Source organism: Somniosus microcephalus, chromosome 10, assembly GCF_052327205.1.
Source record: "Somniosus microcephalus isolate GS21.2 chromosome 10, FLI_Smic_1.0, whole genome shotgun sequence".
Classification (NCBI taxonomy): domain Eukaryota; kingdom Metazoa; phylum Chordata; class Chondrichthyes; order Squaliformes; family Somniosidae; genus Somniosus; species Somniosus microcephalus.
In genome coordinates, this window is record NC_140996.1 from 62701803 (window position 1) to 62726448 (window position 24646).

General features: G+C 47.4%; 1 protein-coding gene across 1 annotated transcript in view; it reads right to left on the reverse strand.

The window, feature by feature from the left end:
• The window catches only part of abcc4 (ATP binding cassette subfamily C member 4 (PEL blood group)), a 516746-nt gene that overhangs the window by 124890 nt on the left and 367210 nt on the right, over nucleotides 1-24646 (reverse strand). Inside the window, exons 23-24 of the mRNA XM_085999895.1 lie at nucleotides 22687-22797; nucleotides 15404-15504 (exon numbers count right to left, since the gene is read on the reverse strand). Coding sequence (XP_085856021.1) covers nucleotides 15404-15504; nucleotides 22687-22797 — 212 coding nt within the window. The remainder of the gene's footprint in view (nucleotides 1-15403; nucleotides 15505-22686; nucleotides 22798-24646) is intronic.

A 24646-nucleotide genomic window follows, 5' to 3' on the forward strand; every position in this document is an offset into this window, starting at 1 on the left:
CCCATTCTATGTTCTTTTCAGTTAGTCTTCTCAGTGGCGCCATCTTTTCTGAGAGGTTGGATATGAATTTACCCATGTAGTTGATCATTCCATTAAACCTCTGCACGTCCTTTTTGCATTGTGGCTTTGGCATATTCTCAATGGCGGACACCTTTCTGGGATCTGGTCTGATGCCCTCACTGCTAAGGATATCTCCCACGAATGTCAGTTCTGTCACCCCGAGCTGGCATTTCTCTCTATTCAGCTTCAGGTTTGTTTTCCTTGTTGCTTCCGGCACTTTTTTCAGTCTCTCGTCATGCTCAGTTCTCGTGGTTCCCCATACTATGATGTCATCCACTGATGTATCAACTCCCTCCAGGTGCTCATAGATCATATGGATAGTCTTGTGATACACTTCAGGACCTGAGGCAATGCCAAATGGTAACCTTAGGAATCTGTATCTGCCAAATGGACTGTTGAACGTGCACAGTCTTGAACTTGCTTCGTCCAGCTTCATCTGCCAAAATCCTGATGATGCATCTAACTTGCTGAAATATTTTGCATTTGCAAACTGTGCCATGATTTCCTCACGTGTAGGAAGCTTGAAGTGCTCTCTCTTTATTGCTCTGTTTAGATCTCTTGGATCCAGGCAAATTCTGAGCTTTCCATTCTTTTTGTCCACTACGACGAGGGAACTCACCCACTCATTTGGCTCATCTATCTTCTGAATCACGTTCAGGCTTTCCATCCTGTCCAACTCTGCCTTCAGTTGCTTTTGAAGAGCAAACGGAACTTTTCTGCATGGATGTATGACCGGTGTCATACTTTTATCTTCAGATTTTTTCTCTTCATCTCTTTCAATCACTTCTGACACCATGTATTGATTTCTTTGTGGGTTCAATGATGAGACATTTATGAAAGAGAATGAGTTTTAATCTAAAGTCTGTTCAACTCTTTATACAGCATTCAGGAGACACCATTATGCTAGTGATGCATCTAGAACGAATCTGAAACTAAACTAACTGCCTTGCTTCTTTCGGTCACATGCCCTCTGCTGGTCAGACACAAGCAATCAATCAGGCAACTATGCTGGTAAGACATGATAATCAAACAGGCAAATAACATCACTATTTGCTGATATCATTACAGGGATGAGGGACTACAGTTATGTGGATAGGCTAGAGAAGCTAGGGTTGTTCTCCTTAGGGCAGAGAAGATTGAGAGGAGATTTGATAGAGGTGTTCAAAATCATGAGGGGTCTAGACAGAGTAGATAGAGAGAAACTGTTCCCATTGGCGGAAGGGTTGCGAACCAGAGGACACAGATTTAAGGTGATTGGCAAAAGAACCAAAAGCGACACGAGGAAAAACTTTTTTATGCAGCGAGTTGTTAGGATTTGGAATGTACTGCTTGAAAGGGTTCAACGGGCCAAATGGCTTCCTTCTGTGCTGTCATCATTCTATGATTCTATGATCCTGGCATTAAAGTTACCTCAGAAGTATCTTTACTATGAAACCAATTCCAAAAATTAATCTGTGAATCATCAGTTGCAGGTAGGATTTAGGCAAACATTAGGACAACTCCAACCAAGCTATCAGCAACGAGTGGTCAGGGTAGGAAAAAACCTTCCCACATAATTCAAGCACGTCTCCAGAAATGTTCCCTGTAAACTGCGCTTTGTTCTGTGCGGCCTGTTCCTTTTAATGCGCGGTCCCTTTAAATTTCTGCACATGCGCAGTATTTACAATGTAAAAGTTGGTGAGTGGCCTCCGTGGGACCTTTCAGATTACTGCCGGCCGCGCGTGTGCACCTTAGCAGGAACATTGGTCTCCAGGTGAGTCAACCAACGAGATCTCATTGTTTTCCACCTAGTGAAGCCTCAAATTCACACTTAAGTGAAGCTGATATATCATATCTGATCGAAAGGTAGGAGAGATAACTAAGGAGAGAGGATATTAAAGGGCGATTAGTCTAATGTCTTTTGTGGGGAAGTTGCTAGAAACTGTTATTAGGGGCAGGTGCTGAGCAATTGGACAAATATGAACTGATCAGACAGAGCTAGCATGGATTTATAAAGGGTAAGTCATGCCTAACAAACCTAGTTGAATTTTTTGAGGTGGTAGCTAACATGGTCGATAAGGGAATGTCTATGGATGTTATTTATATGGACTTCCAGAAGGCATAAAATCATTGGCTTAGAAATTCAACTGCGCCACGAAAGTTGTGGGTGTCACCGTGGCCTCTGGTTAACAGCCGCCGAAAATGGTTGGGCCGGTAGGAGAAAAATTTGCGCTGGGGAACTAAAGATTATTAGCCCAGCGCTGACCATGTAATGCCTTCCTGGTGCCGTTACTCCAGGCATCAGTTCCAAATGTGGCGTTGCATCGTCTAACAGCCTCTGGAAGTGAGGCTATGATTTTGCGAGGCATTGTGGGATATTAAAAGGGCATTAGCAGTGGGTTCAATCACAGCAAGAGTGCCTCACCAAAATAGCCACTTTCTGGGGGAGAAATGTGGTATCGCTCCGTTTGGGGAGCTAAACTTTGAAATTGTGAAAAATTAGCGCCAGGTGTTAATGAGTCTGAGGTTTCCCTAAATTGGCTTCTAGCGCACCTGGAAAGAGCTGGAGTGCTAAATCAAGCACTAATGACCCAAGCAGGGCGCTACAGGGGGAGCGCTACCAGCAGAGTGATAATGAATTTCAGGTGCTATGCAATCGGGAATGATCCTGCACACTGGTCCCTTCCAGCTCTTAAAGGGGAGGTTGCATCATTGTGCAGATCCTCATTATCAGCATTGCTGGCTGTGAAGGCGATCTGCAAGGAACTTAATCCCCTGATCGTGATGGCTGATCCCACTCCCAGGGAGAGAGCTCATCGTTTCATGGATGAGGCATTGGTCACGGGAGTGGAGCCAATCACTCACATACCAACAATCTGTACCAATCACAAAGCACACCTCCCATTCCTACCTTCACCTCACCCACTTGGAGGAGACGGTGCTGGCCATTCTTGGCAGGGGCATGGCTGAGCCCTTGGCCAGTGGCAGGGCTGAAAGAATACAAGATGCTGGTATCCTCATTCTTGCATGCACCTCTGGCTTCCCACCCTCCCCTCACCACTACTCCACCCCTGTGCCTTCCTCATTTCACACACCCAAGAAATGCAGCCTGCCCAGGCGGCGGCGGAGGACGAGGAAGAAGAAACACCGTGATTCGATTCACACTCCCAGCCACCATCTCCTCAAAGTCGACCAGCAAGGCCATTTGCAGTGTCCTCCACCAGCCATGCTGCAGCCACTGGGGTAGCACTGCATGGCATCAGTAGGATAGGCAAAGGTACACACAAGACAGTCACTAAGGGAATGCATACGGGTGATGAGTTGATTTCTTGATGTCATATTGGATGGCTAGATGTATAAAGTTGGATTGGAAAGTTTGCTTTGTGGTGGCTTTTATTTTAACATTGTGGCCAAGAGGGCACTGTGATGGTCAGTAACAAAGAGAAGGTAAGGTGTAGGACAAATGTTGAAAGGGGAATTGGGGTTGTGGTCACTGGTACCGCAGGCAAATGATTCCATCCTGGATATCCCGGCGAGAAAGGGGCTATCCGGGTTGCATCCTTCCGTCTGCCTTCTGTGAGCGGGTGCTGTAAATCTGAACTAAAAGCATAAAATGCTGGAAATACTCAGCAGGTCAGGCAGCATCTCGACCTGAGATGCGAACTCTGTTTCTCTCTTGATGGATGTTGCCTGACCTGCTGAGTATTTGCAGCATTTTCTGTCTTCTCAGAGACCTTCCTTTATCATCCAAGGCCTTGCAAGTGTCCAGCAGCACTCCTTGCACACTTAAAAAAAACTTTTAACATGTATTGCAGCAAGCCACTACTTCAAGAAAAATCAAGAAAATCCAGTCCAAAAGCTTAAATGCAAACTTACCTGAAAGATGTGTGTGTCCCTTTAAGAGGTGTTGATAGCGTTGAGTTTTTATGGCGAGCTTAGGACCCAGTGCTGAACTCAGCGCTAAGGTCCAAGTTCGTCAAGGTGATGTTAAGTTGGTGTACGACATCACCCTCTCCCTAATTTTAATTTCCACAGCCATCGCTTTTACCAGCAGCGCTGCTGGCCCTCGGAAAATAGCGGACGCTGTGGGACCCGCCACCAGCTGGCGAAAGAGCGGTGGCAGACGCTCTTTCACAACATTTTGACGGTAATGGGTGGCGCAAACCACCCTAATTTTTAGTCCATAGAATCATAAAATATTACAGCACAGAAGGAGGCCATTCAGCCCATTGAGTCTGCGTCGGCAGTTTCGAAGAGTAATACAAGTTAGTCCAAATCCCCGACTCCTTCCCCAAATCCCTGTAATTTTTCCTCCAAGTATTTATCCAATTTCCTTTTGAAGGCTACTATTGAATCTGTTTCCACCACCCCATCAGGCAGTGCATTCCAAATTCTAACTACACGTTGCGTAAAAGGTTTTCCCTCATGTCGCCTCTGGTTCTTTTGCCAATTACCTTAAATCTGTGCCCTTTGGTTATCGACCCATCAGTCATTGGAAACAGTTTCTCTTTATTTATTCTATCTGAACCCTTCATGATTTTCAGCACCTCTATCAAATCTCCTCTTAGCCTTCTCTACTTTAAGGAGAACAATCCCAGCTTCTCCAATCTATCCATGTAACTGTATTCCCTCATCCCTGGAACCATTCTAGTAAATCTCTTCTGTACCCTCTCCAAAGCCTTCACGTCTTTCCTAGAGTGTAATTCGCAGAATTGGACACAATACTCCAGCTGGGGCCGAACTAGTGTTTTATACAGGTTTAGCATAACTTCCTGGCTTTTGTATTCTATGCCTCTATTTATAAATGCCATATGTTTTGTTAACAAATCAGTTAACCTGCCCTGCCACCTTCAAAGATTTATGCACAAACACCCCCAGGTTTCCCTCCTTAAAATTGTACCATTTCTTCCTACCAAAATATATAACCTCACACTTTTCTGCATTAAATTTATTCTGCCATGTGCCCGCCCATTCCACCAGCCTGTCTATGTCATCTTATATTACTATCTTCCTCACTATTTACAATACTTCCGAGTTTAGTCTCATCTGCAAATTTCAAAATTGTGCCCTGGACCCCCAAGTCCAAGTCATTAATGTATATCAAAAACAGCAGTGGTCCTGGTACTGAACCCTGGGGTGCACCACTGCATACCTCTCTCCAGTCCGGGAAACAGCAAAGTGCCTGTTCTCTATCTCTTAGCCAATTTTGTATCCATGCTGCTACTGCCCCTTTTATCCCTTGGGCTTCAATTTTGCTAACAAGCCTAATATGTGGTACTTTGTCAAATGCCTTTTGAAAGTCCAGAAGGGCTAAATTCGATAGCCCCCAAAAACAGGCACAGGTATCGTGATTAGCCCGCGCCCAATGAGTCTGATGTAGGCAGCACGTAAACCTCATGCTGCCTGCTAATTTAAATGATAGTAGCGTGCAACCTGGGGTTAATACTGATACCGGGGCTAAAAGGATTACATTATGAGGCCAGGTTGCACAGACCAGGCTTGTATTCCCTTGAGTATAGAAGATTAAGGGGTGATCTAATTGAGGTGTTTAAGATGAATGTGCTGTTGAGTGGTTGAACGCCTCAGCAGGGGGCCCAAGTTCCCATGAGGCTACCACCACTTAAAGCTAGCCTGCACTACTTAAAGCCAGCCTGCACCTCTTAAAGGGGAGGCGCATTCTGGCTGGAGCAGGTGCTGGAAGTAGCTGAGGCAGATATTCTGAGCAGGAAGATGATGTACTAATGGCACAAGGGAGAGAGCGGGCTCCACGATTTTCCAACGCAGTACTGGAGGCCTTGGTGCAGGAGGTGGAGAGGAGAGGTCCTCCATCCACAGGAGCCCAGGAGGCCCTCCAGACAAACTGTGAGAAGGCAATGGGAGCAAATAGCTGTCGCGGTCAATGTCAGGAGTCAAGCCCCAATGACCTGGATGCAGTGCCGCAAGAACTTTAATGACCTCATAGGAATGGTCAAGGTCAGTGAATTCATCTTCAAGTGCCATATCCTTACAACTGAACCAGTTAGGCTCAGACACTGCTCAATTCATCCCCCCCCCCCGCAACCCCGCTTTCTCTCACCTACCAACAATCTCTATCAATCATGACTCATAACTCACATTCATAGCTTCACTTCACCCTCACACACGTCGCACTGCTGCAAGCCTCAAACCCACATCTCAGCTTGCACACAATGCCAGCTATTCAACCCTGACAGGCACATCACCCAAACACATTGCACCACACTCACTGACACATTTTTCTCGCTGTTACAGGATGAGGTGGCTCATAACTGGAGGCAGCAGGGGCTATCCACAGGTGGACAGGCACGCCTGCATGACCTAACCCTCATGGAGGAGACGGTACTGGAGATTATTGGAGCGGCCATCGCTGAGCCCGTGGCTAGCAGCCATGCTAAAACAACGGAAGATGCCGATATCCTCATACCTAATCCTCCTTCTTACATTCCAATTCCCCCTCATCCCACAATCTCTTCTGATTTACAAGCTGCAGATGTTGTAAGCATGCACCTCTTGCTTTCCCCCTCCCCTCACCGCAACTCTACCCTTGTGCCTTTCTCCTTTCAGATACCCGGGACTGCAACCTGGGGTTAATGCTGATACCGGGGGTAAAAGGATTAAATTATGAAGACAGGTTGCATAGATTAGGCTTGTATTCCCTCGAGTATAGAAGATTAAGGGGTGATCTAATTGAGGTGTTTAAAATGATTAAAGGAGTTGATAAGGTAGCTAGAAACTATTTCCTCTGGCGTGGGAGTCTAGAACAAATGGGCAAAACCTTAAAATTAGCGCTAAACTGTTCAAGGATAATGACAGGAAGCATTTCTTCACAAAAAGGGTAGTGGAAATCTGGAACTCTCTCCCTGGAAAACTCTCCTCAAAAAGCTGTTGAGGCCAGGTCAATTGAAAATTTCAAAACTGAGATTTTGTTAGGCAAGGGTATTAAAGGTTACGGAACCAAGGCAGGTAGATGGAGTTAAGACAGAGATTAGTCGTGATCTAATCCGAATGGTGAAACAGGCTGAGAGGACTACACCGGTTCCTATGTCCCTATATCACTAAAATGGTACCACGATGAGGGTCTTCAGTTATTTGGAGACTAGAGAAGCTGGGATTGTTCTCCTTAGAGCAGATAAGGCTAAGGGGAGATACAATTGAGGTGTTCAAAATTATGAAGGGTTTTGATAGAGTAAATAAGGAGGAACTGTTTCCACTGGCAGGAGGGTCAGTAACAAAAGGATTGAGGTAACTGGTAAAAGAGCCAGAGGGAAGATGAAGAGAATTTTTTTTCATGCAGCGAGTTAGGATGATCTGGAATGCATTGCTTGAAATGGTGGAGGAAGCAGATTCAATTGTAATTTTCTAAAGGGAATTAGGTATATACTTGAAAAGGAAACATTTGCAGGGCTCTGGGGAAAGAGCAGGGGAGTGGGACTAATTGGAGAGCTCTTTCAAAAAGCCAGCACAGGCACGAATGGCCTCCTTCTGTGCTGTTTGATTCTATGATATAATCCCTGCTTTTACAAGGTGCTGGGACAGATGCTATCCTAGAACGTGATAAGGGAAACTGTTGTGATTACAGTTACCTTTCCTAACAACAGCAGGATGGGAAAGTTAATTGCCCGACAAGAACTTTCTTGATCAGTGCGTTTCCAGCCCAATGAGGAAGGAAGCAGTGCTGGGTCTTGTTCTGGGGAATGAAGTGGGGCAAGTGGAGCATGTTTCAGTGGGAGAGCATTTGGGAAACAGTGATCATAATATCTTCAGGTTTAGAAAAGTTATGGAAAAGGACAAGATACAATCAAGCAGAAAAATACTGAACTGGTAGGCTAAACAGTAATTGAACAATGGGAGGCCTTCAACGAGGAGATGGTTCGGATACAGAGTACACACATTCCTATGAGGGGGAAAGGAAGGGCATCCAAAGCTAGAGCCCCCTGGATGACTAAAGATATAGGCCTAGAAATTGGATAAGACCTGAAAATGGGGGTGGCGCTGACCAACACTATTTGCCTGTGCTGCTTTGAAGTGCAGCATGCAGAATTCGTGCTGCCTGCTCATTAACATGATTGGAGTGCTGATCTCAGTGCTAACTGGCTTAGTGCTCAATGAGGGGGGGGGGGGGGGGGTGGAGAGGCCAATATAGGGTGCAGCCTAACGGCCAATAAGGTTTGCCCGAGGCTCTCTGCACTACTTAAAGGGGAGGTGCTTTGTTGCAGAAGCACCTCACTGTCAGTCTGGAGACACAATGGCCCAACAACCAAGAGAAAGAGCCGATGATTTTCCGATGCTGCACTGGGGGCCTTGGTCCTGGGGGTCCAGCGAAGACAGGCTGTCCTTTACCCACAGGGAGCCAAGAGGCCATTCAAAGTCTTTAGCAGAAGCTTATGCGAAGAGATTGCTCAAGCCATCATAGCCACTAGTGTTGTCCCAAGGACCTGAATCCAGTGCCGCAAAAAGTTTAATGACCTCACACGGCTGGTCAAGGTGAGTGAATGCATCATCAAATGCCATATCCCACCATCTGCAACACAAGCCTCATACACTGCTGAATGCACCACAGCCCCACCACTCACCTACCAATAATCTCTAGCTATCACCACTCATACCTCACAATCATGGCTTCAACTCACCCTCACACACTTAACACTGCTGCAACACTCACCCACATCTCACACCTTGCATACACTGCCAGCTATTCAACCATGGCAGGCACATCATCGAAACACATTGCACTACACTCACTGACACACTTCCCTTTCTCTTGCAGGCAAAGGTGGCACAGAACAGATGTGAGCAACAGACCGGAGGCGACCAAGCCAAAATTGAGAAGCTGACTGACCTCGAGGAATACATGCTTGAAATGATTGGAGGGGCAGTGACAGTCTGTGGGCAGCGGAGGAGTTGAAACCATTGCTGATGATGATGGTATGGTCATACCTTATCCTTCTTCTCACATCCCATTTCCCCCTCATCCCACAATCTCTTCTCACTTACAAGCTGCTGATAGTGTATGCATGGATATCTTGCTCCCCCACCGCCCCTCCCCCCCCGTCCCCTCCCCACAACCTGACCCTTGTGCCTTTCTGCTTTCAGACACCCAAGAAGCGGCACCAGCGCAGCCTGTCCCTCATCATCAGCAGCAAACTGACAGAGGAGACGAAGAAAAGACGCCGACATTGCATTTGACACTTGCAGACACCAGCTCAGAAAATGGCACTGCGCGGACTTTAGAGGGTCGTATAGAGGCGGGATTTGCACGTTGTGAGTCACCGAGTATGAGTGGGCTGCAGCCAGGCCAGGGGGAAAGGGCAGCTCCCCGGAAGGTGAGTTTACGTGCGAGTTCTGCTGCACAAGATTCAGAAGAGGACCTCAATGGGGTGGCCTTCAGAAGAAGGGTGATGGGCATGCAGAGTGAAAATGCTAGGTGCAATGGCAAGCCTGCCAGAGAGCCTCTTGTCAGTGTCAAGTAGCCTGGAGGAGTGCGGCTCCAACATTGCACGGGGCTTTGTGCAGAGCTGGGAGCCCATGATTTCCAGGATGGAAATGATGAACAACTCCAGGAGAGACCTTGTGGACCCATGGATGATGCTGGGTGATGGGGGATCTTGCAGCTTCCATTGCAGCACAGGCGGAAGCGACCCAACGTCTCACTGCTGCAGTGGAAGTGCAGACTGCTCTCCTGCAGGCTGAGCTTGCTGCCACACAAGCTCAGACTGCTGCCATCGTCACTGGGTTTACGAGTGTTTAAAGGGGCTTGCAAGATGTCGCAGCAGGACAGCAATCTGTCCTCCAATAGGTTGTTAGGAATGCTGAGGCGCCACCCCGGGGGAGTGGCAGTGGGTCTATGGAGCAAGAACCTGCGGTCTTCTCTCAGGATGACAGCATTCCTACTCCCACCACTGCTACTCCGCCATTGCCCTTGCCGCTGCCGGTCAGCCAGCCAGCCCAGACTGCTGCTGCCCATGCCGAGGTGGTGCAGTCTACAACCAGGCTTTTGAGGTCCACAGCTGGTCGAGGTCGTCTTGCAAGGCCATCAGTAGTCTCGCCCACTGAAAGTCAGCAGCCCTCCACCAGCCATGCTGCATCCACTGGAGGAGCATTGCGTAGGAGCACTAGAGTAGGTAAAGGCACATGAAAGATAGACTCTAAGGGAATGCACAAGGGTGAATAGTTGAGATTGTCATTTTGATTGGATTTTGATAAATTTATGAATTCTATTTGGAATGTGTGTTTTGTGGCAGCTCTTATTTCAGCTTTGTCCAAGTGGCGCTGTAATGTTCCGTGACAGAAGGGTGGTATGATGGGGAAGTGGGAATTCAATCAGTCAAATCGGAGTCCGATGAATCGCTCACGGACAGCCCGTCCGGAACGGGTATTTGCTGCCTGCCTCCTCCCTCCCTCCTGTCCACTTACCAACTTACCATGACTATGTGCCGAGTCAGAGGATTGGTACAGGTATACTCGGTGAAACACGAGTGTGATTGGCAGAGGCAAAGGAACATCACCCTGTTAAGGATGGTATTATATTATCCCATTCTGCCTGAAAACATGGCCCCAAGTCCTCTATTCCATGTAGAGAACATAGGGGTGCGTCAGAGAGACCAGCTAGTAGAGTACGATGAACCCCCACAATACATGACCCGAGTGGATGGGACCACATGGGTGGCCCCAGATCTTACCGGATGCGCTCAAGCTTGGGATACATTCATCTGCCCCTACAATGTGGCGGAAAATGCAGCCCCCGCTTGCGGGTTCAATTGGGATAGGGTGGTGTGGAATTGTACCATGAAAGTGACACCTCCCCGTATGATATGCATATCGAGGGAAAGGGGAATATTGTGTGACTACTATGTACTAGGAATACCAGTACGGTAACGACCTGACTCGTCCTATTGCGGCAGGAACCTTCTGTTTTATCCCAGTCAGACCTGAGAGACTCGGGGTGCGGGTGTTGTTAAGCATTTATTCACATAAGCAAGTAAATATTACTGTAAAGGATGAGTTAAAAGAGCAATTGCACCAGTATGTGACTCGGTTCGGCTATGACATCCCACCACTGCAAGAAAACTTGGTAGAGTTAATGAGGCACGTCAATCAGTCCCAGAAGCATTATTATACCTTGGCCCAAGAAAACCATGAGCGATGAAAGGAAATATCCAGGGTTGGGAATGATTTGTCCTGGTGGGGTATCAGTAGGAATATTGAGGTTCACCCATGAATGAGGATTATCTCCCATGTCTTGATCATTGTTCAGCTGGTGATTGTGTTACACTTACTGATAATAACTTGCCGTGTCAACAGGCAATGCAAACAGCGAAAGTTGGTCAAGTTGTTACAGAAGACACGGGAAGAAGATGACGACGATGAGGCGTAAGTGCCTGTGACCCAACATTCGGATACACAGCCACTTGAGGGTGGACTTTATAAGAATACATCGTCGCTGTAAAGTAACCTGACTAAACTCAAAGTTGACCACATTTAATGGGCCGGCATACCTTGAGAGACTGGGGACCGTGTTACTGGGCAAGTTCTTTAAAAATCACAGATAAGGAAGTGGGCCTCGAGAGTTCTATAAAACAAACCTTCGAGCCATTGTTACAGGAACTTCTTCAGAAAATGGCGTAACCGGCCTTGAGGCCCATTGACTAACAGATATGAAGAGGAGAAAGAAAATCAACTACTGGCCATTGTTAACGTGGTCTGGGACACGTACGCATTCGGTGGTCTGCTAGGTTTTGGGGTATAAAAAGTGCAGTCGAAAGACACTAGGGGCTGCTGCAGTGAGTCGGGCGAGAACCTACTCGTCACCGCCGAACTGATCAGTCGCTGGTGTTAATACGTATGTATGCTTGTACTTGCTTGTAATTGCTGTTGACTTTAAGTAAAGAATAGTTACCCTGAAGTCTTTGTCTCGAGTTGTCTGTTGCAATATAGGTCTTAACTCTAAGTACAGGTAGACTATCCTTTATCCGAACTTCCAAAAACCGAAAACCTCTGAAAACTGAAAGTTTTTTCGTTCAGCGTAAGTCATGTGCACGACATGACCCGAGTGGCGCAAAGCATGACAGGAGTGGTCCTCCGGGGCCCAGAACAAGAATTCCTGCAGATTGTCGACATGCCGGCCTTCGCTCTCGATGTTAAGTGTGACTGAGAGAGCTCTGCCTTTCCCTGTGAGCAGGGCAGAGGGTCACAGAGTTCCCTCTTGGGTAGGAGATTGCAGGCCGAGCTGGGCAGTGTGAAGGAGGTACCGGGAGAGTGAACCCAACAATACAGCGGCCCGTCCGATAGCTGCAGCGGCCCGTCTGATATGCTGCCGTTCTATCCAAACTTCCGGATAGACCAGCACTAATGTTGTCAGATACGAAGGTTTTCATCTCCGTATCTGACAACAAACACTGTTGCTCAGCAACAGCTTGTAAACACTCGGCCCGTGGCTTGGAAGCATCTCTGACGCTGTTGCTAAGCTACAGAGACGCTTTCCAGAGCCTGCCGTATCTGACAACAAACACTGTTGCTCAGCAACAGCTTGTAAACACTCGGCCCAGTAGCTTGGAAGCGTCTCTGAAGCTGTTGCTAAGCTACAGAGACGCTTTCCAGAGCCTGCCTGTGAAAAGAATGCTAGGAGTTTCCCAGTCTGAAATAATACCTTCTGAAATCCGAAAATTTCCGAAAACCGAAACACAGCAGGTCCCAAGGTTTTCGGATAAGGGATAGTGGCCTAGAGATTCAGTCGCGTTTGCGCCCACTTATTGGCTATAGAGTGGTTTGCGCCGGAAGTTTTTTAGCGCCCGAAATTCAGTTGGTCCCTAACATCGGCGTTAGCCGGTAGCGCTGCGCCGGCACCGATGACGTCATCGGTGTGCGCAGCGCCCCGGTTCCAATGCTATTCCGTGCCGATGGCCAAATTCAGTTGCGGCCGCCTCGCCCGTAGCGGCCGCAAACAGCGTTTGAAAAACGGTGCCTTGCAGCTCCGAGAGGCCGGCGCATAAAGGTGGAGGGGCGGCCGGCCGCTTTCCTGGCGGCCGCCTGGCCGCACCTCCCTCCCCGGACTCCTGCACCACCCCCCCGCGGCATTGGTGTCTGACTCCCGCGAGCCCGGCACTTCTCCGTGGTGCCGGGCTCATTTGCCGGGGGAATCCAGCGGCGATCTCATGGCTGCAGGCAGCTCCTCCTTAAGAGAAGGAGGAGGCCTGCAGTACCCCAGCCTGCCGCACCGGGTGCCGCAGCGGCAGCGGCAGCTGGACGCCTGAAACTGACTTTCATCGCCCCAAACGAGGCGGCCAAACCCTGCAATAGCGCCCGCCTCCGTCTTGGGGCGGCGCAACTGAATTTCAGGCAGGCGCTACGGGAATCCGGGCGAGCGCAAAATTTCGGGCACTAAAGAACTGGCGCGGCGATACCGAATTTTTAGCCCAGTCTACCTGTACTGTTAGACTGGAGTAATAATTTACACATCTTACACCTCCGACAGTGCAGCACTCCCTCAGTACTTTACTGAAGTGTCAGCCTAGATTTTTGTACTCAAGTCTCTCGAGTGGGAGTTGAACCCACTAACTTCTGACTCAGAGGTGAGAGTGCTACTAACTGAGCCACAGCGGACCCTATAAGAGGAGATCTGATAGAGGTGTTCAAAATCATGAATGGTTTTGATAGAGTAAATAAGGAGAAACTGTTTCTAATGGCAGAGGGGTCAATAATCAGAGGACACAGATTTAAGGTGATTGGCAAAAGAACTAGCGGCATCATGAGAAACATTTTTTTTGCACAGAAAGTTGTGGTCTGGAATGCACTGCCTGACAGGGTGGTGGAAGCAGATTCAATAGCAACTTTCAAAAAAGAATTAGATTAATACTTGAAGGGAAAAAGTTTACAGGGCTATGGGGAAAGAGCAGGGGAGTGGGATTAATTTGGATAGCTCTACCAAAGAGCTCTACCACCGGCATGATGGGCCTCTTTCTGTGCTGCATTATTCTATGACTTGTTATACAACACTCGGCAAAGTCACCTCTCACCTGGGTTGCAGAAAAACAAGGCTTCAAATTGAATCTGTGGCAGTGTAAACATTTTGCAGCAAATTTCAGAATTGGCTTGCACTTTTAAAACTAGCAGCCTTCAATTTTTGAAGTCCTTGAGGGCACATAATAACATTTTAATGATAATTATGTAGAGAAATAACAATGAATTTAAAAGTAAAAGAATGATAGTTACAAGCAGGTTGAGAGCTGTGTGATAACCATCTTCTTTGGGCTCACCACCACCTTCTCAAGGCCAACTAGGGATGGGCAATAAATGCTGTCCTTGCCAGCAACACCCAGATCCCATGATCAAATAAAAAAAACGAGAGAGGAAAGAGGTAAATGGGGTCTTTTTGGGGTTGAGGTGGCTCCAAGATAAAAGCTTGGAATCAAGTAAACACCCTGTGGCAGATTTGGTAATCTGATACCTGAACAAGGCAGGTCCACGGTACTCTGGGGTATTGTTAATGATTGGCCAGCTAGCTTGGCTCATTAACAGATCCTCAAGGGGCTTCCCTGTCACTGGGAGTTGCGATTCTTCTCATTTGACTCCAAATAACCCAGAAAGCAAATGCACCAACAGGTAGGAAGGTCCTACTAGACAAGTAATGACAAGCAGCTCTAGTAACCTGCAGTTTTCAGCTAGTTTAACTCTAGCAATACACTTAGGGTTGCACAATATGGCTTTGTCAGCCTCACCTAACTTCTCTGGTCTTGGGCAAGTGAGGTGTATCCCTTTGGGGTGAGAGTTTACACTTCAGCAAATAGAAATCCTCAGGAGGGTGTAGATTTCTCAGTAGCTTGATTTAAAGACTCTTAAAAAAATTAAACAGGGTAATGGGTTTCTACAAATATCAGACATCTAACCAAATAACAAATTATCGACAATGTCAATGGTGATGTCAGTGGGCTAGACCAGTGTGCCCATCAAAAGTGGGGGGAGGGGCAGAAATGCAGAGTAGAAGGGAAAAGAAATGATATCCAAAAAAATGGAATCAGAAACATCTGGGGCAGAGTTTCCGTTCGGTTGCGCTAGTTTCTTCGGCACATTTTGCACAAATCGGTGAATATATCAAGGAATATTTTTTAAAGCAAAACTTAAAAAAATTACATTTTAAAACCCTGCCCGATTGTGCTGGTTTATGGCAGATTTTGCGTTCGGCGATATGCAAATGAGTTTGAGCAGAAACACGAAGGAAAAAAATTCTCAAATCGGGCGCAATTTGCACCCGGATCGCTGCTTTCGCCCAAAGCGGAAACTCTACCCCCAGATACTGAACGCATTAGTTTCTTTTAGTTTACTACACAAAACATTTTAAGAACACTCTTACCAGATTTTCAACTTCAGCACTTTGTCGTACTCCCCACTGGAACATGCCCATCAGCGTGATAGCATAAGACAGTGCCAAACCAACCTGTCCTGCATTTAACTCTGCAAGAGTGATTAAACAGTGATGTCAGCAAATGTTAATACAACACCATGAAAATAACCAGAAAGTTGGTTAAATGAATAATAAAAAAAATGCTTGTTCTCGGGAATTATTCTTTTTTTTGCAGGTTTTTGGCCAATTCTAAAGTTTCTATAAGTTGTTGATAGTTCACTACAAATCCACAGATCATAGAATAGTACAGCACAGAAGGAGGCCATTTGGCCCATCAAATTTGCGTCAGCTGTTTTGAGGAGCAATCCAGTTAGTCCCACTCCCCCGCTCTTTCCCCATATCCCTGCAATTTTTTCTCCTTCAAGTATTTATTTAATTTCCATTTGAAGGTTACTATTGAATCTGTTTCCACCACCCCATTAGGCAGATGCATTCCAAATCCTAATCACTTGTTGTGTAAATGGTTTTTCCTCATGTCGCCTGTTTTTTTTGCCAATTACCTTAAATCTGTGCCCAATTGTTATCGACCCTTCAGCCATTGGAAACAGTTTCACAGAATCACAGAAACCCCACAGTGCAGAGAGAGGCCATTTCGGCCCATCGAGCCTGCACCGACACATATCCCACCTGATCCCCGTAACCTCTACACCAACACATATCCCACCCTATCCCCGTAACCCCACGTATTTAATCCCCCTAACACTAAGGGTCAATTTATCATAGCCAGTCATCCTAACCCGCACATCTTTGGACTGTGGGAGGAAACCAGAGCACCCGGAGGCAACCCACGCAAACACGGGGAGAATGTGCAAACTCCACACAGACAGTCACCCGAGGCTGGATTCGAACCCGGGTCCCTGGCGCTGTGAGGCAACAGTGCTAACCACTATGCCACCGTGCTCTTTCTCTTGCAGTTTCTCTTTATTTACTCTATCTAAACCCTTCATGATAGAGAACTGGTTGGCGGACAGAAAGAGTTGGAATAAACGGGTCGTTTTCCGAGTGGCAGGCAGTGACTAGTGGGGTACCGCAAGGATCGGTCCTAGGACCCCAGCTGTTCACAATATATATTAATGATTTGGACGAGGGAACTAGATGTAATATCTCCCAAGTTTGCAGACGACACAAAGCTGGGTGGGTGTGTGGGCTGTGAGGAGGATGCAGAGAAACCCCAGTATGATTTGGACAGGTTGGGTGATTGGGCAGATGCATGGCAAATGCAGTATAATGTGGATAAATGCGAGGTTATCCACTTCGGTGGCAAACACAGGAAGGCAGATTATTATCTGAACGGCAATAGATTGGGAGAAGGGGAAGTGCAACGAGACCTGGGTGTCCTTGTGCACCAGTTGCTGAAGGTAAGCATGCAGGTGCAGCAGGCGCTTAAGAAGGCAAATGGTATGCTGGCCTTCATAGCGAGAGGATTCGAGTACAGGAGCAAGGATGTCTTGCTGCAGTTGTACAGGGCCTTGGTGAGACCACACCTTCAGTATTGTGTGCAGTTTTGGTCGCTTATCTGAAGAAGGATGTTCTTGCCATGGAACAAGTGCAACGAAGATTCACCAGACTGATACCTGGGGTGGCAGGAATGACGTATGGAGAGAGATTGGGTCGATTAGGCTTATATTCGCCAGAGTTTAGAAGAATGAGAGGGGATCTCATTAAAACTTATAAAATTCTAACAGGACTAGACAGACTAGATGCAGGAAGGATGTTCCCGATGGCGGGGGCGTCCAGAACCAGGGGTCACAGTCTAAGGATAAGGGGTAAGCCATTTAGGACTGAGATGAGGAGGAATTTCTTCACCCAGAGAGTGGTGAACCTGTGGAATTCTCTACCACAGAAGGCAGTTGAGGCCAATTCATTAAATATATTCAAGAAGGAGTTAGATATATTTCTTAAGGCTAAAGGGATCAAGGGATATGGGGAGAAAGCAGGGACAGGGTACTGAATTTGGATGATCAGCCATGATCTCATTAAATGGCGGAACAGGCTCGAGGGGCCGAATGGCCTACTCCCGCTCCTATCTTCTATGTTTCTAACTCACAACCTTCTGGCTCAGAGGCAATGGTGCACGGTGGCATAGTGGTTAGCACTGTTGCCTCACAGCGCCAGGGACCCGGGTTCGAATCCGGCCTCGGGTGACTGTCTGTGTGGAGTTTGCACATTCTCCCCGTGTTTGCGTGGGTTTCCTCCGGGTGCTCCGGTTTCCTCCCACAGTCTAAAGATGTGCGGGTTAGGTTGATTGGCTATGATAAATTGACCCTTAGTGTTAGGGGGATTAAATACGTGGGGTTACGGGGATAGGGTGGGATATGTGTTGGTGTAGGGGTTACGGGGATCGGGTGGGATATGTGTCGGTGCAGGCTCGATGGGCCGAAATGGCCTCTATCTGCACTGTGGGGTTTCTGTGATTTCTGTGATAATACCGAGCCAAGTCTTATGACATCTTGGCTCTAAAAGATTCAAAAGTTGACATAAGCTTTATTAGCACAAGATTCAAATCCAAGGCAGGTATTAACTGGTAAATGAACACGATGGCCTAGAAATTCCCTTGGGTTTGCGCCCATTTAGGGGCGCAAGAGTGGGTTGCGCCGGAAGTTGCGTCGCCGCTGAAATTAGGTGGGCCTTTAAATCGGCGTAAGCCGGTAGCGCGGCGCCGGCGCCGATGACGTCATCGGTGTGCGCAGCGCCCCGGTACCGCCCGAAACCACGCCGATCCCCATCTTCAGTAGCGGCCGCCTCTTCCCTGGCGGCCGCTAACAACGTTTTGAAAACCTGGCCGTGCTGCAGCCTTAGAGGCGCTATTTAAAGCGGAGGTGCGGCCGGCCGCTTTTTCGGCGGCCGCCTGCCCGCGCCTCCTTCCCCGGCCTCCTCCACCCCCCCCCCCGCGGCATTGCCGGCTGGTTTCCGTGGAGCCCGGCACTTCGCCGTTGTGCCGGGCTCTTTTGCCGGCACTTTCAACGGGGCTCCGGCCGTTGCAGGCACCTCCCCCTTAAGAGAAGGGGGAGGCCTGCAGTACAGCAGCCTGCCGCACCGCATCGGGTGGCGCAGCGGGACCGGCAGCGCTGAAATTCACTTTCAGCGCCCCAAGCGGGGCGGGCACACCCTGTACCAGCGCCCGGTTCCGCTTTGGGGCGCTGAAAGTGAATTTGGGGCGGGCACAACTGGCTCGGCGGCGGGCGCTAAATTTCCGGCGCAAACGTGCTGGCGGGGCGTCACCGAATTTATAGGCCGATGACTTTCGAGACATATTTGAAGAATTTTAATACTATTAGAGTCTTAGAGTCATAGAGTAATACAGCACGGATAGAGGCCCTTCGGCCCATCGTGTCCATGCCGGCCATCAAGCCCTGTCTAATCTAATCCCATATTCCAGCATTTGGCCCGTAGCCTTGTATGCTATGGCATTTCAAATGCTCATCCAAATGCTTCTTAAATGTTGTGAGGGTTTCTGCCTCCACAACCCTTTCAGGCAGTGAGTTCCAGACTCCAACCACCCTCTGGGTGAAAAAGTTCTTTCTCAAATCCCCTCTAAACCTCCTGCCCTTTACCTTGAATCTATGCCCCCTAGTTATTGACCCCTCTACTAAGGGGAAAAGCTCCTCAGCATCCATCCTATCTATGCCCCTCACAATTTTGTACACCTCAATCATGTCCCCCCTCAGCCTCCTCTGCTCCAAGGAAAACAAACCCAATCTGCCCAGTCTCTCTTCATAGCTGAAGCGCTCCAGCCCTGGTAACATCCTGGTGAACCTCCTCTGCACCCTCTCTAACGCGATCACATCTTTCCTGTAGTGTGGCGACCAGAACTGCACACAGTATTCCAGCTGTGGCCTAACCAGTGTTTTATACAGCTCCATCATAACCTCCTTGCTCTTATATTCAATGCCTCGGCTAATGAAGGCAAGTATCCCATATGCCTTTTTTACCACCTTATCCACCTGTTCCGCCGCCTTCAGGGATCTGTGTACCTGCACACCCAGATCCCTCTGACCCTCCGTCTTGCCTAGGGTCTTTCCCTTCATTGTGTATTCCCTTGCCTTGTTAGACCCCCCAAAGTGCATCACCTCGCACTTTTCCGGGTTAAATTCCATTTGCCACTGTTCCGCCCATCTGACCAACCCATCTATATCGTTCTGCAGACTGAGGCTACCCTCCTCGCTATTTACCACCCTACCAATTTTAGTATCATCCGCGAATTTACTGATCATACCCTTTACATTCATATCCAAGTCATTAATGTAGACCACAAACAGCAAGGGACCCAGCACCGATCCCTGTGGTACCCCACTGGCCACAGGCTTCCAGTCACAAAAACAACCTTCGACCATCACCCTCTGCCTTCTGCCACTAAGCCAGTTTTGTATCCAATGTGCCAAGGCACCCTGGATTCCATGGGCTCTTACCTTCTTGACCAGTCTCCTGTGCGGGACTTTATTGTGCGCTCTATTCAATTTCCCACTAGAAGCTGCTAAATAAACACTCCGAGCCCTGGATAATAAACCACGAGTAAGCCATGATTTTCAGCATGTTAGAATGTCACACTCGAATGGGTTGCAGTCATGATCACTGCACCAATAAACACATCTTTTCATGTTATAGGCTTCTGGATTAGAAACATTCTGAAGCTGGTAAGTTCTTGAGTGCCAAAGGAAAAAGCCCTGTTTTGATAGTTTGGCTGCCTCAGATGCTGGCCATCAGATGAAGGTTCAGGGAAGTGCTATGCCATGTTTGGCTCCCCCCTGTGAAAATAAATGCTGCCTATACAAGCTCTGAATACGAGAAGTGCTCCCTATACTATCACCATATCCTCGCCCCCTTGTACCACCTCCATTTGCATTTGTTTGTTTTTTTTTTAAAGTCTACATATTTGGGCACATGCTTTGTACACATGCAATATCAACATGCAAATATGCACATAAAATTAAAACAAACTCAAAGAAAACACACTGTGGAACTGACTACAAATCTAAAAACAATTTGCCCACGTGGATGCGATTACTGAGTCCAATCTAAATATGAGTGCTCATACTCAATACTGACTGGGTAGTAAGTGAAAAAGAAATTCCACTTCTCAAGAACATGGCAAATGGAATATAATGTGGAGAAATGTGAAGTTATCCACTTTGGTAGAAAAAAAAAAGCAGAGTATTTTTTAAATGGAGAGAGATTGGGAAATGCTGGTGTTCAGAGGGACCTGAGTGTCCTTGTACACGAATCGCAGAAAGTTAATATGCAGGTACAGCAAGCAATTAGGAAAGCAAATGGTATGTTGGCCTTTATTACAAGAGGATTTGAGTATAAGAGTAAAGACCTCTTACTGCAATTATATAGGGCCCTGGTGAGTCCACACCTGGAGTATTGTGTACAGTTTTGGTCTCCTTACCTAAGGAAGGATACACTTGCCATAGAGGGAGTGCAACAAAGGATCACCAGACTGATTCCTGGGATGGGTGGATTGTCCTATGAGGAGAGATTGAGTAGACTAGGCCTATATTATCTGGAGTTTAGAAGAATGAGAGGTGATCTAATTGAAACATACAAAATTCTTACAGGGCTTGACAGGGTAGTTGCTGGGAGGATGTTTCCCCTGGCTGGAGAGTCTAGAACCAGGGGTCACAGTCTCAGAATAAGGGGTCGGCTGTTTAGGACTGAGATGAGGAGAAATTTCTTCACTCAGAGGGTGGTGAATCTTTGGAATTCTCTACCCCAGAGTGCTGTGGAGGCTCAGTCGTTGAGTATATTCAAGACAGAGATCGATAGATTTTTGGATATTAAGGGAATCAAGGGATATGGGGAAGGTGGAGTTGAGGTAGAAGATCAGCCATGATCTTATTGAATGGTGGAGCAGGCTCGATGGGCCAAATGGCCGACTCCTGCTCCTATTTCTTATGTTGTCTCCCTCTTTTGTTCCTGCCCCTCCCGTTATCACTTGGATGAGTATTATTTTGCAAGGAAGGATGCATTGGATACCTTGCTGTGCGTCGTGAGCAGGAACTTAAAACTTCTAAACACACTGGGAGAAAAATTCAGTTGCTTGCGCCTCCCGTTAGCGCCTTAAGAGGGTGCCAATTGGGGTGCAAAGCAACTAGAGGACAGGCGCGGCGATGCTGGCGAAATTAACTAGACATTTTGCGGCGGCGCTAAACACTACCGCCACGATCTCCTGCGCTGGCAGATTGTGTCGTCAGTCGAGTGCGCAACGCCCCGTAAGCGCCCCGGACCGGATATTGAGTGGCGCCCCCTGCCTTACCGCCTGCCGCTAGCAACGACAGGTTGAGGGGAGCATTATGCTGTCAGAAAGGGACTAGGGGAGCACTATTTAAAGGCGACTGCTTCCTGCCTTTTTTTGTCGGTGATATTTTTGCACCACACATCCTGAGAGAGAGAGAGAGAGAGACTTCTGGAGAGATTCAACGCTGTGTGAAAGAGTTTTGAGTACTGAGCAGCACTTTGCAGGTTTATTTGGATTTGCCCTTCCTTGCTTCGCCAGCGCTCTGAGGTAGCGCCTCGCTCCTCGGCCTTTGCGCCTTAAGACAGGTGTGAAGCGCCTGATTTAGCTCTCCAATCACCTCCAGGGGCGATAAAAACCAAGTTTGCTGTCAGAGACGATAATTAGCGCCAGGTGCTAAACTTTGCGCACTGCCAATAATAGCGCCCCAAATGGGGCGATACTGAATTTTTCCCCCACTCCCTTTTAAAGTATGAAGTGAAACATGCACAGTAAGCAACTCAAGTTTGCTGTCACCAATTCACTCCTTCCTGAGTTATCTTGTCTTCTCTTTTATCCTTTTCAGCCTTGGTGGTGTTCTGCACTATGGACTTTGGCCCCTCACCTTGGTTTCTCAAAACAAAAAAAACGAACTGCTCTACGTAACTGAACACAATATAATGCCTGTCCCATTCTGTCAGTGCCACAGCATGAAATCAAGATCTTGCTCAAAGCTTGTAGGTTAATAGCACTGAAGTTCCCAATTAGTGGTCATATCAACCAGAAGTACATTTGAACACTCCACATATTTCTATATTCAACTCACCTGCTACCCCTCCTTAAGTAATGCAAAATGAATGTAGGACAAAAAAGAACAAATTTTAACAAAAGAAAATTAGTTTGATAGTCAGTTTTACAGAATTTTTTTAACAAAAACGCTAAACTTTGCATTAATAATTATATCCATAAATTACAATACCGATTACATTGTAAAGAAAGAGCTGAAATTCCTACTTACGGTTTGCAATGAAAATAGAACCAAAAGCAACAGTGCTGACAAAAACCGCACAAAGTGCATCTAACCGAACAGCAAGCCACCGTGAAGTGGATAGAAAAAGGAACCAGGTCTCTGCAGAAAAAAAGGAAATAAAGCTAAAGAAAATCACAGTGAAATACACTTTACTATTTTGTCAAAACAATTCAGCACACAGCTTTATGCACAAAATATAATTTTGGGCTGGGGTTAAATAGGAACTTGGAAAATAAGAATCTCAATGGGGTAGAGGAACAAAGGGATCTGGGAGTACAAATGCACAAAACACTAAAAGTAGCGACGCAGGTCAATAAGGCCATAAAAAAAGCAAACCAAGAACTAGGGTTTATTTCTAGAGGGTTAGAATTAAAAAGTAGAGAAGTTATATTAAAGTATCAAACTTTGGTTAGATCAGACTTGGGAGTACTGTGTACAGTTTTGGTCGCCATATTATAAAAAATGATATAGAGGCACTGGAGAGGGTGCAAAAAAGATTTACAAGGATGGTACCAGAAATGTGAGATTATATCTATCTGGAAAGGATAAACCGGCTGGGACACTTTTCTCTTGAAAAGAAAAGGCTGAGGGATGACCTAATTGAGGTCTTTAAAATTATGAAAGGTTTTGATAGAGTAGACACAGAGGGCTGGATTTTAATTCAGGGGTGGGCTGGGGTCGTGTAATCCGCATTTCGTGTTATCCACCCGAATCTAAATCGATGTGGGAGATTGATACGATTTTAACTCAATTGGCCAATTGAGTTCCAACGTGTGCGAACCCATGGCAAATGAGTTTTTCCAGTCTGAAAGTCGCCTCCGATGACGCCATCATTGCTGCTGCATTTAAGGTCTGCAACAAGCCTTGCTTCTTCTGCAGACTGCCAACCTTGTGGCCTTTCATGCTACAGGGACCTGGAGGAAGAATGGCCAGCGAGAGAGCTAGGGCTGCTCCGAGGTTTGATGACGTTGCCTTGCAGGCTTTAGTTGAGGGAGCAAGAGCTCATAAAGAGGTGCTCTTCCCTTCTTCAGGGAGGAAGCAGCCTTCCCAGCAGACCAAGGCTGTGTGGATCCAGGTGGCAGAGGAGGTCAACTCATTATCATTAACCCGCAGAACCTGGCTTCAGTGTAGGAAGAGATTTCATGACCTTCTGCGCACTGGAAAAGTGAGTATGAATTTCCCATCACCCTCAATCTGAGCCCCATTGCCTTTCCTCACCAGCACTCAGCTTTAGCAATCTCTTCCTCCACATCCCACTTGACACTGACATCCATGCACCCTTACCCATTCCCATTCCCTCTCTCTATATGGTCACATTCACCTAACTATTCAACTATGCAGCCCTCACACTCCCCATCACTGTGATGCTATGAAAACAGCTGATAACACACAGGGAGGGCCCTTGGTCTTGCCACCTCACTCCATCTTTGTCTCCTTCTAAGTATCTATGCTATGGGATCTCTACACTCACTCCTTCATTCTCACTCAACTTCCACTTGTCTCCCTCACTGCAGGAAAAAGAGAGCTCACAATAAACGAGAAAGAGCGAGAACAGGAGGGCCACCCTCAGTAGCCCACCTCATCCCCTGGGAGGAGGCGGTCCTGGAGATCGTAGGAGTGGAGGAAGATGCGCAAGTGGGGGACGGACAGAGGGGTACATCACAGCAAGCTGGTGACAGAATAGTTTTCCATCTCTCTCATTGACATTGCATGAGTCGCTGATAACGATTCGGAAGCTCTAACAGATGGACTAATGATCATCTGCAATATGCAATGTGCATGTAACCTTGGCATCACATCTCTGACTTTTTCCTTTACTCCCCCACAGGACCATCGCAAGCATCCGTCCCCACTAGCCAGGAGGAACAGCATGAGCCTCAAGACTCCTCAGAGGAAGCTGCCAACCTCTGAGGGCGCAGCATCAGCAGAATTCAGCGCACCCAGCACC